A 20305-nucleotide genomic window follows, 5' to 3' on the forward strand; every position below is an offset into this window, starting at 1 on the left:
ATGTGGCTATTCAGTTTCTCAGCACCATTTGTTGAAAAGAGTATTCTGACTGGGCGCGGTGGCTCACACCTGTAATCCCAGCACTTTGGGAGGCCGAGACGGACGGAACACGGGATCAGGAGATCAAGACCATCCTGGCTAACACGGTGAAACGCTGTCTCTACTAAATATACAAAAAAAAGAAAAGAAAAAAATTAGCCGGGCGTGGTGGCGGGCGCCTGTAGTCCCAGCTGGTTGGGAGGCTGAGGCAGGAGAATGGCGTGAACCCAGGAGGTGGAGCTTGCAGTGAGCCGAGATTGCGCCACTGAACTCCAGCCGGGGCGACAGAGTGAGACTCCGTCTCAAAAAAAAAAAAAAAAAAAAAAGGGGGAAAGAGTATTCTTTCTACTTTGAAAGGTCTTGGCATTCTTGTAAAAAATCAGCTGACTATAAATGTATTGGTTTATTGCTCTACAGTCAGTTTTATTCTGTTGATCTATATGTCTGACCTGTGCCAGTTCCAAACTGTCTTGATTACCATTGCTTTGTAGTAAGTTTTGAAATCAAATCAGGAAGATTGAGGGCTCCTACTTCAGGAGGGCTCCTCTTCTTTCTCAGGAGTGCTTTGGCTATTATGGATTTCTTGCAATTCCATATGAATTTTAGAATTAACTTGTTAATTTCTACAAAGATATAGATTATGCATTTCTGTAGATCAGTTTGGGGAATATTGTTATAACAATATTAAGTCTTCCACTCATGAGCATGGAATGTTTTTCCATTTTAGAGCTTTAATTTCTTTACACAATGTTTTATAGTTTGCAGAATATAAGTTTTATACTTCTCTTAAGTTTATTTCTAAGCATTTTATTCCTTTTGATGCTATTAGGCATATAATTGTTTTCTTAATTCCATTTTTGTGCTGTTATTTGCAGCTGTATAGGAATACAATGATTTTTGAATGCTGATCTTGTACCCTGCAACCTTGATGAAACTATTAGTTCCACTAATTTTTTGGTGTATTCCTTTGGATGTTCTATATACAAGACTATGTTATTTGCTAATGGAGATAGTTTTACTTCTTCCTTTCCATTCCGGATGCCTTTTATTCCTTTTCTTGCCTAATTCCCTTGGCTAGACCTACCTCCAGGACAGTACTGAATAGAAGGACTGAGACTGGACATCTTTGGGGGAAAGCTTCTAGTTTTTCATCGTTAAGTAACATTAGGTTAGCTGTAGGTTTTTTGTAGATTCCCTTTATCATGTTAAGGAAGTTCCCTTCTATTTCTGGTTTTTGAGTGTGTTTATCCTAAACGAGTTGTTGAGTTTTTGTCAATTTTTTTTTCTGCGTCTGTTGAGATGGTTGTGTGATTTAAAAAATTCTGTTAATATGCTGTTACATTAATTTTCAGATGGTAAATCAACTCGCATCCATGGTTAAATCCCACTTAGTAATGGTGTATAATACTTTGTAAATGTTGCTAGATTTGTTTTTTAGTGTTTCGTTGAGAATTTGAGAGTTTTTGATGTTTGTTTTCTTGTGTTTTTTTTTTTTTTTTTTTTTTTTTTTTTTTCCTGGTTTGGGTGATAGCCTAATAATGGCATCATAAAATGAGTTGAGAAATGTTCCCTCCTCTTTTGTTTTTTGGGTGAATTTATGAAGAGTTGATATTAATTTTTTGAATGTTTGGTAGAATTCAGCAGTGAAGCCATTTAGGTATGGGCTTTTCTTTGTGGTTAGGTTTTTTTATTACTCTTCACATGTTATAGATATACTCAGATTGTCTGTTTCTTCTTGAGTCAGTTTCAGTAGTTTGCATCTTTCTAGGAATGTGTCCATTTTATCTGAGTTATTTAATTTGTTGGCATATAGTTGCCATAGTTTATCCTTTCCATTTTTGTAAGGTTAGTAATAATGTCCTCTCTTTCATTTCTGATTCTAGTAATGTGAGTCTTCTCTCTTTTTTTCTAGGCCACACTAGCTGAAGATTAGTTAATTTTGTTGACCTTCCAAAGAATGAGCTTTTAGTTTCATTGATCTTCTCTATTGTTTTTCTGTTCTCTATTTCATTAATTAACACTGTAATTATTTGTTTCCTTCTAATTGGTTTAGATTTCTATTGCAGGTGCGACTGACTGGCGCCAGCGTTGTGGGTGGTTAAAGAATTTACCGAGACAGTTGTGGTAAAGAAAGGCAGATTTATTAGAGAAAGTACGAAGATATGTTGCAAGGGTGCAACAAGTAGCCCATTAGCAAAGGGGCTGTCTGCCAAGAGACAGGTGCTGGAGGGGAGTTTTATAGGTTCATGCTTGGAGTGGGCTCTACAGAACGAGGTCATGCTGCTGGGGCTGTGTACAGAGGGAGGTATTTGGGAACAGGATGTGCCAGCAAGTTGTGATTAGAGTTGTCTATGATTAGCTGTGTCTTGGAACAATTGTTCTCCCCCCACCCCACCCCTTTTAATTGTTGCTTACTCATCTTATCAGGACTCCAGAGTTTAGTTTGTTCTTTTTTTCTAGTATCTTAAGGTGGAAAGTTAGGTTATTGATTTTGGGATCTTGTTTCTTGACATAGGCATTTACAGCTATAAATTTCCCTCTAAGCATGGCTTTATCTACAGCTCATATGTTTTGGTATGTCGTGCCATTTTCATTTACCTCGAAGTATTTTATGATTTCTCTTTTGATATCTTCTTTGACCCCATTGGTTGTTTAAGGATATGTTGTTAAATTTCCATTATAATGTGTCCCTGACATAAAAAAAAGTCTGTTTTGTCTGATATTATTATAGACACTCAGCTTTTCTGCACTTGTCTTATTCCTTGGTTTCCTCCTGTGAGCTAGTTTGTGTACAGCCTGCTTGTGTACAATCTAGGCTGTATCTTCAGTAGATCCAGGAATTTCATCCCAACTGCCTTTTACCACAACCTTCATTGTTTTTGAGAGCTTTCATGCTTTGTTGTGAGTGAAATCAGTTCCTTTGGGAAGAGATAAGGAGCCGTTTTTATGACCTATTTCTTCCCCAGGCAAAATCTTTGAGCCCGGGCTGTGAAGCTGGGAATATGGAAGATGGCAAGTTTCTCTAAGAGTAACTCTCTCCTCTAGGAGCTGAACACTCAGTAGAAGGAGTCAGCAATAGACAGGTTCTCTTGGTTTGCCTCTCCTTGCTTTGAACCACCAACTTATGAGCCAGGAGAAGAGCAGTCAGAGCCCCAGTATTCTCATCATGCCAAGTTCAAGGTAGAACCTCCTTTCTGTACATGGGACTGGAGTAGAAGAAGGGAGTCCTCACCCTACTCATCAGGGATTTAGCATTAGCAACAGGCAGCTGATGGCAGGATGAGAAGTGCTGACATTCCTCTCAGGAAGAAAGCCCTCTGGCTGGGAGATAAGGGTTGGGGCTGGAGGGTTGGGGAAGAGGGAACCCTATGTTCTTAGTTATAGCCTTCTGGAGTGGAGTTTCTACCTCTCTGACCTAGAGAAGGGGAGAGAGGGAGCAGTCTAGGTTCAAATACCACAGACTCACCTCTTAACAAATTTTCGCAGATTTTCTTAAACAGCTATTTCTTCATTTGCTGTTTGCTAATAGAATCATTTCCAAGGCTAGGCATGGTGGCTTACGCCTGTAGTCCCAGCTCTTTGGGAGGCCAAGGCAGGTGGATCACTTGAGGTCAGGAGTTCCAGACCAGCCTGGCCAACATAGTGAAATCCCATCTCTACTAAAAATACAAAAATTAGCCAGGAGTGGTGGCACACACCTGTAGTCCCAGTTACTCAGGAGGCTGAGACAGGAGAATCACTTGAACCTGTGAGGTGCAGGCTATAGTAAGCTGAGATTGTACCACTGCACTCCAGCCTATGCAACTCAGAGCAATACTCTGTCTCAAAATAAATAAATAAAAATAGATTCATTTCCAGAGGCTTTAAATTATGCTTATTTTTTGTTTTTCTTTTTGTTTTCAGACAGAGTCTCATTCTGTCGCCCAGGCTGGAGTGCAGTGGTGCAATCTCACCTCACTGCATCCTCCACCTCCCAGGTTCAAAGAATTCCTCTGCCTCAGCCTCTTGAGTAGCTGGGACTACAGGCACTTGCCACCACACCCGGCTAATTTTTTTGTATTTTTAGTAGAGATGGGTTTTTGCCATGTTGGCCAGGCTGGTCTTGAACTCCTGACCTCAGATGATTTGGCTGCCTCAGCTTCCCGAAGTGCTGGGATCATAGGTGTGAGCCACCGTGCTCAGTATCCCTTTCCGCCAACTTTTTAAAAAAAATTTATTTTTTTACAGTTTTTAACCAGCTTTTCTGCGGAGCAGATTGACAGAGCTCCTCTTGCTGTCGTGATGGAAGTTGATCTTTGGAAAGTATATTTTCTGTGTGAAGTCTATGCAAAAGGAGAACAAAAACTGGATAAAACTAGCAGTCTGCCATAATAAGCAATAATTGAAAGCCCATTAGCCATATGTCGGTAGAATCTTTTACTGGGAACTTCTCCATATATATATCTTTGCCTTCTTCTCAGTTTTTCATAGCTCTTTTGTCTTTCAACCCTTTATGTTGTCTTTTTCCCTGTTTCTCCACCCCCCCACCCCCGCCACTTTTTTCTCCTTTCTTTTGGGGATGGGGAAAATTTTTTTAGAACAGGATTGTAAACCAAGGGAAAATCAAGCCAAAAACAAATACATGTAAGCAATGGCCTTATTGTTTAAGAAGTTCAGAAGTAGAAAATATCCAGCTCAGCTACTTAAAAAAATAATACAAAGAGGAATATCCCAATATAAATATTCAAAGCCTGAGAGAGTAATTTACTTAAAAAGCATTTTTTTAAATTTTTAAATTTTTTTTAAATTTAGAAGTGAGGTCTTGCTCTGTTTCTTGGGCTAAAGTACAGTCGCACTATACTAGTTCTCTGCAGCCTTGAACTTCTGGGCTCAAGCAATCCTTGTGCCTCAGCCTTCCAAGTAGCTAGTACCACAGGTATGCACCACTACGGCGGGCTATTTTTACTTTTTTGTAGAGACAGAGTCTTGCTGTTTGCTCATTCTGGTATTGAACTCCAAGACTCAAGTGATCCTCCTGTCTAACCTCCCAAAGTGTTGGGATTTACAGGCGTGAACCACCATGCCCAGGCCATATTTATTTATTATTTATTTGTTGCTCTGCTTCTTGCCAATAATTGGTCATGTTATTAACATCTTACCATTCTCTCCCTGGTTGTTCAATCACATTTAAATAATCCCTTGGTATTTTCAGGCATTTGTAGTTTCTGGGGTTTAGTTATTTCTTCCATTTTTCTTGGTATTTGTATAGGTATACATACTTAGAAAATACATACTTAGAAAATTCCTTTGGACTTCAAAATAGGTTGAATTATTCAAAGCGTATATTGGCAATACTCTTAAAATTGTGATAATCATATGGAGAACAATTATGTGTGTGCATAATCTAAGGGGAATTTCAAATAGAACTGAAACATTTATTTTGAATTAATACTTAACTTTCCACATACATACAAGGGCCCAAGACTTTTTCCTTATCAAAGCATAACTTTATTATTTATAACTAATAAGTATTTTCTCAGTGAAAAGATGCTCGGTGAAAGAGCAATCTACATACGTATCTAGAGGCATGTAAGAATCACCTGTGGAGCTTTTAAAAAAATATATGCCCAGGCCCAGACTTTAGCCCAATTAAATCTGAATTTTGGGGTAATGGGGCCTAAGTATGTAAACAATAGTTAGAGTGGAATTGCATTTAATTATCTCTGAATTTTCTGGAGCTCTTTGAGGAAAAAGTTGGGACACTTCATTACTTCATATATATATTTTTTCCTTCAGCTTTTCTTCTCTGCTTTTTAACTACTCTTTTCTCAGTTTTAGAGGTAGAAATTGATTGGTGAAAATTGAAAACAGTGCTGATCATTTGATTCAAAGGATGCTGGTAAAATGAGATAAAAACTTTGTGCTGAAGTGAGTAGAAACTACTAACTTTAAAGAAACTGAACAATCCAGAAGCATGAAGTTATGTACCAGTTTAAAATAAACTTAAAATTTCATTAAAAGGCACTTATCTGTGATGCTTCAAATGTAGAAACGTGGTCCACAGATTCCTCAGACTCCACTGTGTGGAAGAAAAATCTTCTCTTTTACAGCTTATTAAGTTTTGGTTGTGATTAATTTATATTCTTCCCAGTGTCTAACAGAAGTGCAGTAATTCATATAGGGTTTAGAAAAACTTTCTGCAGTGTACTCTTATTTATCTTTTGCTAGGAAGAGTAAATATACAAATCCCAGATAGCCTACAAATATAACTCTGAAATTGATATTTTTGAAAAATTAATCTTTTTCTAGAGTACTTAAACCATTCTCCAGATGATCATTATTCTAATTTTTACATTTTAATTGGTGTGTTGTTATGTTGAGCCTACACATCTCTATATGTAAAATGCAGATAATACCTTTTTGAAAGGTATGTTTGGGGATCACAATCTTCATAGCATTGTGTGAAATTACCCTACAATGTTCTTGATTCATCTAAATAGTATTAAACCTTCTTATTTGGTTACACAGACTTTCAAATAATCCTGATAGCTATTTACTTGTTCTCCATTCGACATCAGTAGGCTAAGTAAGTATCAATGGACTATAATTTAAATTTTGTTTTTATGGTTTATAAAATATCTTTTTAAGGACTAGGTTTGGGGTTTGCAAAGTAGCAATCTGACAAGCAAATCTTACACTCATTACAGTTTGTGATAAGCTCAAAAGATCAATTTTAGATTTTAAAAAACCCTTGTAAGAAGAGCATCTCAAGTTGGAGGTGTTAAGTGAGTGCAGATTCTAAAGCCTCCCCACTTTATTGGCGAGAGATATGTTCCAGTGGTGATGATACTATGCCTGCCAAGGGTGAGGTCCTGCCAGATTGGTAAAGTTCCCCAGTGGGTGCTGCTGTGGTTTCAGTGATGGTTTCCCCTCTACAGTTTTGTTGAGACTTAATCTCCAGTGCAACAGTACTGAGAATTGTGGTCTTTGGGAGGAGATTGAGTCTTAAGGGCTCTATTCTCATGATTAGGATTGGCACTCTTTTTTTTTCCTTTTGATACGGAGTTTCACTCTCGTTGCCCAGGCTAGAGTGCAATGGTGCGATCTTGGCTCACTGCATCCTCTGCCTCCTGAGTTCAAGTGATTGTCTTACCTCAGCCTCCTGAGTAGCTGGGATTATAGGCATGTGCTACCATGCCCGACTAATTTTGTATTTTTAGTAGAGATGGGGTTTCTCCATGTTGGTCAGGCTGGTCTCAAACTCCCGACCTCAGGTGATCTGCCTGCCTCGTCCTCCCAAAGTGCTGGGATTACATGCATGAGCCACCGCGCCCGACCAGATTGGCACTCTTATAAAAAAAAGGGTTTGAGGTTGAAGGCAGCATTCTCTTGCACTTCTGCCTTATGCCATATGAAGACACAGCAAGAAAGTCCCCACCAGACACCAAATGCTGGGCCTTGATCTTAGACTTCTCAGCCTTCACAATTGTGAGAAATAAATGTCTATTATTTATAAATTACCTAGTTTGTGGTATTTTGTTATAGTAGCACAAACAGACTAAGACAGGTGCCAACCCCAATTACACTATCATGGCATTAAGCTTAATTACTTTATTTGATTGCAAACATTGCCTTTATTCAAGCTCTATCACCTGATTGATATCTGTGTTCTGAGTTTAATTTCTTGCTGTGTTACCAGAATCATCTTGCCGTGCTACCTTTGATAGACATAATAATGACCCTTCAATGATGGCCACACCCTAATCCCTGATACCTGTGAATGGGTTACCTTACATGGCAAAGGGCAATTAAGATTGCTAATTGATTGACTTTAAAATAAGCATATTATTATGAATTGTGTTGGCCCAATATAATCACAAGGATTCTTAAAAGTAGAAGAGAGAAGCAGAAGAGGAGGTCAGCGTAATAAGATATGAGAAAACCACTGTTGGTGGCTTAAGATGGAAGAAGGCCTTGAAGCAAGGAATATGAGGTGGCTACTAGAAGTTGGAAAGGGCAAGGAAACAGATTCTTTTTTAGAAAAAGGAATACAGGCTGGGGGCGGTGGCTCACGACTGTAATCCCAGCACTTTGGGAGGCTGAGGTGGGTGGATCAGAAGGTCAGGAGATCGAGACCATACCGGCCAAGATGGTGAAACCCCGTATCTACTAAAAATACAACAGTTAGCTGGGCATGGTAAAGTTCCATGGTGGTGTGTGCCTGTAATCCCAGCTACTCAGGGGACTGAGGCAGGAGAATCACTTGAACCAGGGAGTCAGAGGTTGCAGTGAGCCAAGATGGTGCCACTGCACTCCAGCCTGACAACAGAGCTAGACTCCGTCTCAAAAAAAAAAAAAAAGAAAAAGGGAAAAAGGAATGCAGACCTGCCAAACCCCTGATTTTAGCCCAATGAGACCCATTGCAGACTTCTGAACTACAAAACTGTAAGATAAGTTTGTGTGTTTTAAGCTACTAAGTTTGTGGTAATTTGTTAAAGCAACCATAGAAAACAAAACTGCTCATAAATTGGGCATAAAATAATTTATGCTGGTAAATTATGTATTAGTGAATTGGAATCATATTTTTAGTTTCTTTGCAATCTTGTACTAAGGAACAGTCTTTGGGCTGTTGCCTTGAATAAAGGCAATGTTTGCAATCAAATAAAGTAATTGTCTCTGTTATCAGGCTTAGGATGGACTCTGCACAAAAGGCCTGGGCAGAGTTTATCACACACGATGTCTTACTCATTTTTATATCCCCATCACTTAGTACAATGACTGCCGCAGAGTAGAAGCACAGTAACAGTTTGGGGGATAAATGAATACATTTGTAGTGATTAGATTTAGACCCAGGGATTGCTACTGGTTATGTATTTCCAATTTATGTTCATCATCTTTCATGTGATAAAAGTGGAGTGCTTGACTAAAGAACTAGGTTTGGATATTTAATGTTCATTGGCCTCACCTGGAGGGCTTGGTGAACCAGATTGCTGGGCTTCACTCTCAGAATTTATGATTCATAGGTTTGGGTTGAGCCTGGAAATTTGCATTTCTAACAAGTTCCCGGGTTAGGGTGATGTTGCTATTCTGGGGACCACACTTTGGGGCATTTTACGCCTCTGTCCCTCTCAGATGTCTTCTCAGGGGACAAACTAGCTCTGCATGTTCTCCAAGAACTATCTGCTTTTCTTTTTGTAGCCACCCACTGCATCCTTAGGGGTTATACTCTACAGGCCTGACTAACATATTTAGTAGTTTTCCTAAGCTTCGTTCTTCCAATCCCCAGCCTTGTTGCCTCAGAAAATGATGGTTCACTTAGTTCCTCTCATTTTAAGAGTAATACAGGATAATAAAATCAAACATTAAAAAAACTAAAAAATGAAATGGAGAAGTTTAAAAGATGACAAATTCTTTTCAATTCTTCTGTTATTAACAAGAACTTGTAATTTCTCACTCCATTCTGAGGTGGTTACTCTCTTGGGAATTACCCTCAACACGTACTGCTCCCATAAAAATACTTTCAACATACATATATTACTGTACTTACCATACTATTTTGTAATTTTTGTTTATCTTGTCCACTAGATCGAGTTCTTCTGTCTTTGTCTTTTACTCACAGTAGTACCTACCAGTTTATGTGTGATGGATAATGTTGTAGAATGAAGGAACAAATAAATAACCAAATGGACTCTAGTTTTTTACTTTTATTTCTAAGAGACAGGCTCATCAGCTTTTTCAACCCCTTCTAAACCTGGAGAGGCAGAGTGAGTGATCAGTGCTTATTTGCTTCAAAGGGATAAATTGAAGCTCTGAAGACTTCGTTCTAGGTGACACTCGTTCAACTAAATCTCCCACCATGCCCTCCAAACTCAACAAATGAATACATTTGAAAATTTCTTTTTTATTTTATTTTATTTTTTTTTTGAGACGGAGGCTCGCTCTGTCACCCAGGCTGGAGTGCAGTGGTCGGATCTCGGCTTACTGCAAGCTCTGCCTCCCGGGTTTACGCCATTCTCCTGCCTCGGCCTCCCGAGTAGCTGGGACTACAGGTGCCCGCCACCTCGCCCGGCTAGTTTTTTTGTATTTTTTAGTAGAGACGGGGTTTCACCGTGTTAGCCAGGACGGTCTTGATTTCCTGACCTTGTGATCCGCCCGTCTCGGCCTCCCAAAGTGCTGGGATTACAGGCTTGAGCCACCGCGCCCGGCCCTTTTTTTTTTTTTTTTTGAGAGGGAGTCTTGCTCTGTCGCCCAGGCTGGAGTGCAGTGGTGCCATCTCGGCTCACTACAAGCTCAGCCTCCTGGGTTCACGCCATTCTCCTGCCTCAGCCTTCCAAGTAGCTGGGACTACAGGCGCCCGCCACCACGCCCAGCTAAGTTTTTGTATTTTTAGTAGAGACAGGGTTTCACTGTGTTTAGCCAGGATGGTCTCGATCTCCTGACCTCGTGATCAGCCCGCCTCGGCCTCCCAAAGTGCTGGGATTACAGGCATGAGCCACCACGCCCGGCCAAAAATTTCTTAAAACAGTATCTCCATGGTGGGGCGCGGTGGCTCACGCCTGTGGTGGGCCTGGTCGTACCAGCTACTCAGGAGGCTGAGGCAGGAGAATGGCGTGAACCTGGGAGGTGGAGCTTGCAGTGAGCGGAGAACGTGCCGCTGCACTCCAGCCTGGGCAACAGAGTGAGACTCCGTCTCAAAAAAAAAAAAAAAAAAAAAAACAGAAAAAAGAAATCTCCGTTTTTGCTTATGTGATTGACCTCTTATTTGGCTATGTTCTTGTCAGTCACTTGTACAATTACAACTTTTTTTTTCTCTCTCTGGAAACTTATAGGATCTTCTATTCATTGCCATTGTTTGAAATTTTCTGGTAATTAACTTTGGTGTGGTTCTTATGTATTGTGTTTGGCACTTATGTGTCCCTTTCAATTTGAAATGTTGATGTTTTTAAAAATTATGTAGTTTTTTTTTTTTTTTTTTTTTAATGAAAAAGACAGTAAATGCACATGGTAAAAAAAACAGTCAACCAATACGCAAAGATATATAATGAAAGGAAATCTCTCTTACAACAGTCTTCTCCCCAGAGACAATAGACTCTCTCCTTATATTCTCCTTGATGCTAATTATTAAAAGGAGCTCTTTAGAAGTTGTTGAGAATACCCTATCTCATTATATGATCATGGTAGTATACATAGATATTTTTAAAACAATGCTGGATTTTGTTGCTGGTTTAATACTGTCTCTCTGCTTATTTAATTTTGGCACTGTATTGCATATTATTTAAAGTAACTTAACCAAACTGCTAGGAGAGTAGTACTGCTACTAGAGCATTAACTTGATGTTAATACTTTCCTTGATGTCCTTTCATTTCTGTTTGATATTCTGTCATTTATTCTGTGCTACTTCTGTGAATAAAGTATTCATATGATACTTGCATGAGAAGCAATAATAGCTTAATCATTATTGGCTAATGAATAACTGATGAGCTCAATGCAAGAGGAATATACTTAGTAATATTCAACAGATGTTTATTGAATGCCTACTGTGCTGAAGCAAGATCAGTTATACTACTAATTTTTTGTTTTCTTTTGGCATGCCTTCTGCTCTTAAGTGTTAATGCTGGGACTGTTTCATCGTTTTCACATTGTTGAAAAGTGATAGTCTTATTTTACTTCTCTATTGTTCAAGTCTTTTTTGCAAAAATAACACAAAGCCATTTCTTTTAAAATGTGTATTTTAAAAAATATAATACTATAAACAGTCTCTGAAGATAGTAAGTTGGTTGATGGTGTGTGAATGTGTGAGTATGTAGCATGTTAGGAAAATATCTATAAAAAATAAAGTATGCATTTGCGAAGAAAAAAATCTTAACATATAAAATGTACTGGAGACTTACCCAATTATGCAGATTGTCAAATTTTAAGTGATTGAGGATAATCAATTTTGTCTCTTAAACTGAAAAGCCTATGCTGATTTGGTAGACATTTGAGGGAAATAATGATTTTCCTTCATTAACAAATTTCTTCTAGTGGACCATATTATTTTCCTTAAGAGGAAGGATTGCTTGTTATTTGTTTCTTCTATAGAACCATAGTTATTCTACGAAGGTTCTTTCTTACTGCTAAATTTCCTTTCGGTAGGATTCATTAAACAGTTTTGAAGCCATGCTACAGTAACTTTATTTTCTATTAATTAAATATTAAATTCCAGATTGAGATTTGAGCCATTGGAAATAAAGCATATGACTAATGGCATTCTCACCAATAATATCTAGAAATCACATACACTGTTTTAATATATTATCAAGAATTTTAAGAATGACTCTATAGTATTAACATTGGCTTCATGTAACTTTTCTTTTGCTAGATGATGGACCTAGCCAAAGTGAATCTGCTGCTGAGACTGCCATGACACTACCAAGTGAATCCAGAGTCAATATACATGCCATCATTACATTAAAAATATTAGACTATAGGTATGTAATTTATTATTATTATTATTATTATTATTATTATTATTATTATTGTAGAGATAGGGTCTCACTGTGTTGCCCAGGCTGGTCTTGAGCTTCGTGGGTTCAAGCCATCCTCCTGTTTTAGCCTCCCAAAGTACTAGGATTATAGGCTTGAGCTACCATGCTTGGCCTAATACATTATTTTTAAACGCTACCAAACACATAGGAAAGTTTTCAGAAAGAAATCCTTCAGAAAAAAGGACAATTGATGAGGAAAAATTCATCAGAGTACTTGACTTAGAATAATAGTAATTGCAAAAAACCATGATGAAATAGAAGGATATTAAAAGTATAGTAAAAATAGAAGGATATTACAAGTATAAATGACCTTCAGTGTCCATTCCTTCTGCAGTTTGTGTTTTACTATGCTTGAGAGAGAGATGGTTTTGTTAATAGTGATATTTTTATAATGGGAACATTATTATAAAAAAAAAGAATGACCATATTGATGATAAAGTTCTCTGACTCAGTAACCAGCATCCAGAGAGAATTTCATATTGTTGGGTGTCTATGTTAGTAAGTAAGAAACTAGTATCATTTGGTTAATGAAAACCTTGACCAGCAGGCAAAGCTTGAGAGGTTGTTCCCTGCTAATTTATCTGAACATAAGTCAAATAATGTATCATAGTAATAATGTGCTATGGTAGCAAATATTCCAAAACTGAAAAAATTACAAGTTAGTATATAAATTGAGACAAAGCCAAAAAATTTTAAATATTTTTTATGGAAGTATATTAAATTGGGAAAAGAAGATACCTATGCAGAAATTGAAGGTAGTTGTCAGGTATCCTTTCAGTACTGTCTAAGGCAACAACAACAAAAACATAAGCAATACTGTCAAAATTTTTGTAGCAATTGGTTCATTTATGGGTATTGTAGTGAAAATACAAAAGAATATAGACTAAAGTCAGATAGGTGACTAGATTTATTCAAGAATCTACACGGCCAACGTCAATGTGTGGTCTTTTATCCTTAATGTATCAGTAGGAACTATCTTCTTAGCAGTCAGGATACAGTCTCCATTTCACATTTGTTGTGTTTCATTTATATTGTTCTCACCTCTTGCCTGACACTCTTAGAAATCACTACTCTAAACTAAATTTCTTTTGCCACACTAACACAGGTAGCACTCTTCTGTACTTGTGTTTGACTCCTTCTTACAGAGCATGGCAACCTAGCTTTTTTTTTTTTTTTTTTTTGAGGCAGGGTCTGCTCTGTTGCCCAGGCTGGAGTACAGTGCCGTTATCTCGGCTCACTGTAACCTCCACCTCCTGGCTCAAGCGATCCCCCCACCTCAGCCTCCGAAGTAGCTGCAACTGCTGCACGCTGTCATGCCCAGCTAATTTTTTAATTTTTTGTAGAGATGGGGCCTCTCTTTGTTACCCAGGCTGTTCTTGAACTCCTGAGCTCAAGTGATCCTCCTGCCTCAGCTTCTCAAAGTGCTGGGATTACAGGCATGAGCCACCATGCCTGGCCAACTTAGCATATCTTATCTTCCAAATAATACACCCATTTATTCAGTAGGTATTTTTGGAGTCTACTAAGTATCAAATTCTGTGCTAGGTATCATAAATAAACTGATTGATGAGACAGACTTCATTCCTGCCTTAGGCTTTTTTAGCTTAGAATTTCTTTTATGCCTGGCTTCTGCCTTCCATTCCCTCCTATAGAGATATCATTTATTGAGTCTCTATTCTAAGGGGACCTAGGGCGTTGTACTAGGTACATATGCTGTTGCTTTTAATCATGCAGACAATCTATAAAGCAGTATTGGTCCAATTTTATTTGGGATAACCATTTCTACTTCTTAAAGGCACAGATATCACAAAAGCATAATCTTAGATTGCTTTGATTCTAAATGTATTGGAATTTGTTTTTCTTAAAGACTTTAACTGGAAAGGAGTATCCTGTTTAAAATATAAATTCTCAATCTCAAGGCATAAATGCTTTCAACTAAAATTTTTAAATAGCATGAATCTTTTAAGTCTGACTAGCATGAATCAGTTCCCCATGAACTTGAGCATTTGTGATTGAAGAGATGAAAATGCTGCATCTACACAGAAGAAAATGGGATTCTAAAGCAGAAGTAGAAGGCATAACAACTGTGAAATGTAGGCTATATTTTCACATGTTTGTATTACAATGCGTTTCTTATACAATTCTTCCATATTATATATTATATGTAATGTTTTTTCTGTTCATACAGTCATTCATTTGGCATTCCGTTGAAGTTTCTTGTAGGTGGATGACATTGTGTTAAGCACTAATAATTTTTTTTTTTTTTTTTTTGAGATGGAGTCTTGCTCTGTCGCCCAGGCTGGAGTGCAGTGGCCGGATCACAGCTCACTGCAAGCTCCGCCTCCCGGGTTCACGCCATTCTCCTGCCTCAGCCTCCTGAGTAGCTGGGACTACAGGCACCTGCTACAGCGCCCAGCTAATTTTTGGTATTTTTAGTAGAGACGGGGTTTCACCGTGGTCTTGATCTCCTGACCTTGTGATCCGCCCACCTCAGCCTTCCAAAGTGCTGGGATTACAGGCGTGAGCCACCATGCCTGGCCAAGCACTAATAATTTTAAAAGAAGAATGTAAGGATAATGGCTAATTATAACATTAAAAAAAAAAAACAGTTAAATCTGCAAAGGTTAGAGTTCTATATAGTAGTCCCGTTTATCCACAGTTTCACTTTCTGCAATTTAGGTTACTTGTGATCAGCTGCAGTACGAAAATATTAAATGGAAAATTCCAGATGTAAACAATTTATAAGTTTTAAATTGCGCACATTCTGAGTAACATCATGGAATTTTATGCCATCCCTCTCCGACTTGCCCAGGACATGAATCATCCCTTTGTCAGCATATCCATGCTGTATATGCTACCCATCCTTAGTCACTTAGTAGTCATCTTGTTATCAGATTGAAAAAAATATGATATATACTATATAGGATTTGGTCCTCTCAGAAGATTCTGGCATCCCTGGGGGGTCTGGATAAAGGGGAACTACTGTATTTTCACTTAACATTAAATTTGTATTTTATTGAAAATGTTACTGAAAATTTTAATAAAAAGGAAATTTATTTATATTTACATTTGAAAACATGTGGCATAAATAACAATAAATAGTCCTTCAGATTCTAATGTCACAGAACTGAGATACAGGGGAGGTAAGTTACAAAGCTCATTAATGGTAGAAATAGGAATAGTTTAATCTCAGTCCTCTGCTCTGTCTACCTTGTCAAATACTAAAGGAGAGAGAAATTGGTTTAGGTTACTAAACAAACTAATTTTAAACTAATTAGACTAATTTTATTTTAGTATAATGTTGAACTTTTAAAAATAATTATTATCTTGCAGAAATTATATACCCAAACAAATTTGACAGAAAACTCCTTTTATAGATTTTTAAGATGGGGCAACAACTAGGTTTTAAAATTATAGATTTAATACTACTCAGAGGTAAAGGAATGGGCTCCATTTACTATATGATTTGTAGATATCTTAGACTCCGAAGATAAATGTCTATTTTTATTCTCACTGAGTATATGAATGCCCAGAAAATGTGGCACAATATGTTCTAACACAATATGTTGTCTGAATTCTTAACAGTGAACCTTTTATGGCTTGGTAGATTATATGGCATTTATTACAAAATTTTATAATCAATGGCTTTGAAAAATTTCATAAAATCTTTAAATACTTTTAAAAATGAAGAGTTATAATCCTATCTTTTTGGACTGCTAAGAATGGTTTGTTTTTTAAAACCATTTTTCATTTAGTGATAAACAAGCAACTTTGATTCCTGATGAGGTGTTTAATGCAGTAAAAAGCAACATCATCACTTCTATTAACTTCAGTAAGAATCAACTATGTGAAATTCCAAAAAGGTAAGAACTATTTATGATGTCATGTCTATAGGTTGTGACTCATTCTGTTGTTTTTCCATCTTGGTTGCAATCAAAATTATTTTTATTGGTTTTTAAATTTAAAACTATATGTAAAAATTTTTACATTATTAATATTAGAGGGATTTAGCAAAATGTCATTAAATATTTACTGACACAATTTCATCATTTGTTCTGAGAGGTATAGAGATTTTACAGAGTTTTGTTTCTTTTTCTTTTATATTTAAACTTGGAAAATGGGTATAAGAATTATTAAAAACATTGTTATTTTTCCCATATAATGAAATATAGGGTATATATACCCATACAATGACATGAAGAATTAGGGAAAAGTATTAAGAGACTGTCTAACATCAGGTCCATATGGATTAATAGGAATTTCCATTTGGGGCTTTATGTTAATAAAGCCTAGAATTTTTCCACTGATAAGAAAAGCAAAATTAACTGAAACCTGTTAATATTTTTCTCCTAGAAAAGGATTCTTCACATGCAGTCATTTGCTTTATACTTTGTACTATTTAATACATTTTTGTTGTTAATTATAGCAAAGTCTTTAGATTATGAGAAACAATTAATTTAGTATATTGTTGAACTTTAAAAAACATTTGTTATCTAGCAGTAAACTGTATACCCAAAGAAAGCTGACAGATAATCTAGCAGTTAAAACAACCCAGTGTGAGATAGGATAGGGTACTGATAAGGAACTTGAGCAATAGAGTCAATTGCTTATACCATATGCCAGACCTGCTGTGTCGTTTTTGGACAGGTTAACTAGCTGTTCTTAGTTTTCTTACCTGTGAAATAGGGATAATAATAGTGCCTATTTATAAGAATTAAACTAAATGACATAATCCACACAAAGCATTCAACTAGAGCCTAATGCTTTTATGCACATAAATACTTAAAAGGAAAAAAAAAGGTGATGTCGTGGAGGAGAGTGATGTGATGAATTGAGGAAGTTGAATGACTTTCATCTAACTATCATAATTTTTTTAGATGTTTAAAACTTTTAAAAAGTGAGACAAACTATAATTTGCTTTCTGTTTCACAGAGCATAGTTTAGGGAATGTAGATCTTAAAAGATGACAAATTTAAGATAGTCCATGGCAGAAGGGATCTCTAGTCTGTCTTCTGGTTCTCTCTTGTTTTAAAGGACTGAGAGGATATTTGATAGAATCGAGCATTTAGATTTGCTCTCAGGTAGGACAGGTTTGCTTTTGGAGGGGGTCCTGGAATAAATAAGTTAATTGGGAATAAAGATAGACTTACGAGACATTAGTTATTATTTACTGCCTCATTTTATCTATCTGACTCTTCTTTTGCAAGACAATGTCATTCTGTTGACACAGCTATTGTGTCACATTTTGAGCAACTTAGAATGTCAAGAAAATAATCAAGACATGCCTTATTACGGGGACATGTTGCTTTAAAAAAGCCATGCTTTTCTCTAGAAAGTTCCCAAACCACTTACCCTTTTTAAAAAAATTTTAATTAACAATTCATACTTTTCATCAAAGATTATAAAATAATACATATTCATAAAATTTTGGGATAAAGGAATGTATCAGTTGTAGTTTCATCACTGATTTACTCTGTTAACTTTGTGGCATACTGCATATTTTATTTCAAGCTATTCTCCATTTGGAGTTACACATGCAATTTGTATCTTTTTTTTTTTTTTTTTTTGAGACAGGATCTCACTGCCCTGACTGGAGTTCACTGGCACAATCACGGCTCAGTGCAGCCTTAACCTCTCAGGCTAAAGTGATCCTCCCACCTCAGCCTCCCTAGTGGCTGGGACTACAGGCATATGCCACCACACCCTGCTAATTTTTGTAGAGACCAAGTTTTGCCATGTTGCCCAGGCTAATCTCAAACTCTTGAGCTCAACTGATCCACTTGCCTTGGCCTCCCAAAGTGCTGGGATTACAGGTGTGAGCCACCGTGCTTGGCCATAATTAGTATCTTAACTGGTTTATTTATCATAAGTATTTTTCTGTTTATAAACAATACTTTAAAAATATAAATTAACTATATAATATAAGGTTGATTATGACAATAAAGGAAACGTATTGTTTTTCTAGGCCAGATTTCCAGAAAAATTATTAAGTCAGAGTTTGACTCTTGATATATCAAAAAAAGTTTTATCAGTTACACATTGAAACTCACTTTCTTTCACTACATCTTCTTCAGCACAGCATTTTATATCCTTTTTTTTTTCTTTGCTAATGTGATATAGACTAAGTTGTACAACTTTCATTTGGTTTTCTTTTCTTTTGTTTTTGAAATAGAGTTTTGCTCTTGTTGCCCAGGCTGGAGTATAGTAGTGTGATCTCAGCTCACTATAACCTCCACCTCCCAGGCTCAAGCAATTCTCTTGCCTCAACCTCCCGAGTAGCTGGGATTACAGGTGCCCGCCACCATGCCTGGCTAATTTTTTGTGTTTTTAGTAGAGGTGGAGTTTCACCATGTTGGCCATGCTGGTCTTGAACTCCTGACCTCAAGTAATCCACCTGCCTCAGCCGCCTAAAGTGCTGAGATTACAGGTGTGAGCCACCACACCCAGCCAACTTTCATTTGTTAGTAAATCATATTAATAACAGGATTAAAACTATAAACCTTGATTAGGCTTACTTAGAAATGTTTAATTCTTCCTCTTTAAGTTTTAAACTAAAGCTCCTTAGTGGTGATACACCACTTTTGTAGTAGAAAACTACTGTGTTACAGATGTCTGTCTAACAGTTTGTCTTATTGATTCAAGTTATTAACAGAATAAAGTATAAAAATTTTCTAGATTTGATTTTTCTCCTTCGAGCCAAGTTGGTTTAAATGCAAAATAAATAATTTTTTAAGTGACTTTAATGTACATCTAAAGCCAAATAGAAACTTTTGGTCAGATAAGAGTGAGCCTTTTTTAAAAAAATTATTTTTATTAGTTACATATCCAAACTTATTAATGTTCCTGTGAAAAAGTAAAAGGTACAAAAAGTCATAATTAGCAGAAGTTAAATATAGGAATTTCCTCCTTTGATCTGCTTACAGTTTTGAAGTTCTGACAGTGAATTCAAGTGCTAACATTTAAAAATTATTTTTGTTTCAGGATGGTAGAACTGAAGGAAATGGTTTCTGATGTCAATCTCAGTTTTAATAAACTTTCCTTTATATCCTTGGAGTTATGTATGCTTCAAAAATTGACTTTTTTAGATCTCAGGTATTTATTGATACTATTGCTTGACTTTTAAAATAGTTATAACTTGTCTTTGAGTTTTGCCTAACTTATTCCTTTTGCCTCATATTTTCCTAGGTATATACGGAAACTGGCCTTTATTTATTAACAGTAGTTTAGGAGAATCCTAAAATAGTGTTTAGGAAACCCAAGAAAGAATTTAGGAAGAATACTGTAATCAGACATTTATCATTTGTAAGCAATTTACAAGTTATGTGATAAGACAAAATTACTGAAAATATTAACCCATTCTAAGCAAAATTACAAATAACACATGGAAAGTATTTTCTTCACATTGTTTCTTTTCTGAAAGTAAATAGCATAAAACCAGCTGAGTGGGTTATTTAACACAACTTAATGCAGACAATAACTGGAGAAAAGTACAGAGAATATAGATACAGAAAAAGAATATAGATTGTACTGTAGAAAGTATGACTTTTACATATTAGGCTTGACTTCTGAACAAAGAAATAGGTTAGAGAAAAGTTTTTATTTGTAATAGGTAGTCATCTAGTTGGGAATAATTTTCTCACAGGTATTTTCATTATTAGTAGTTATATTGGCTTTAAAATCCTTTTACCTTTTTGTTAACTTTTCTTCTAACATTGCTCCCAGATCATTCCAACAGTAAATAAGATTTTGTTTATTGTCAT

General features: G+C 36.6%; 1 protein-coding gene across 1 annotated transcript in view; it reads left to right on the forward strand.

Moving 5' to 3' along the window:
- LRRC40 (leucine rich repeat containing 40) overlaps positions 1-20305 on the forward strand; it is a 64885-nt gene that overhangs the window by 37704 nt on the left and 6876 nt on the right. Inside the window, exons 10-12 of the mRNA XM_010358666.2 lie at positions 12380-12488; positions 16301-16408; positions 19527-19637. Coding sequence (XP_010356968.2) covers positions 12380-12488; positions 16301-16408; positions 19527-19637 — 328 coding nt within the window. The remainder of the gene's footprint in view (positions 1-12379; positions 12489-16300; positions 16409-19526; positions 19638-20305) is intronic.

The sequence above is a fragment of the Rhinopithecus roxellana genome, chromosome 12 (assembly GCF_007565055.1).
Source record: "Rhinopithecus roxellana isolate Shanxi Qingling chromosome 12, ASM756505v1, whole genome shotgun sequence".
Taxonomy (NCBI): domain Eukaryota; kingdom Metazoa; phylum Chordata; class Mammalia; order Primates; family Cercopithecidae; genus Rhinopithecus; species Rhinopithecus roxellana.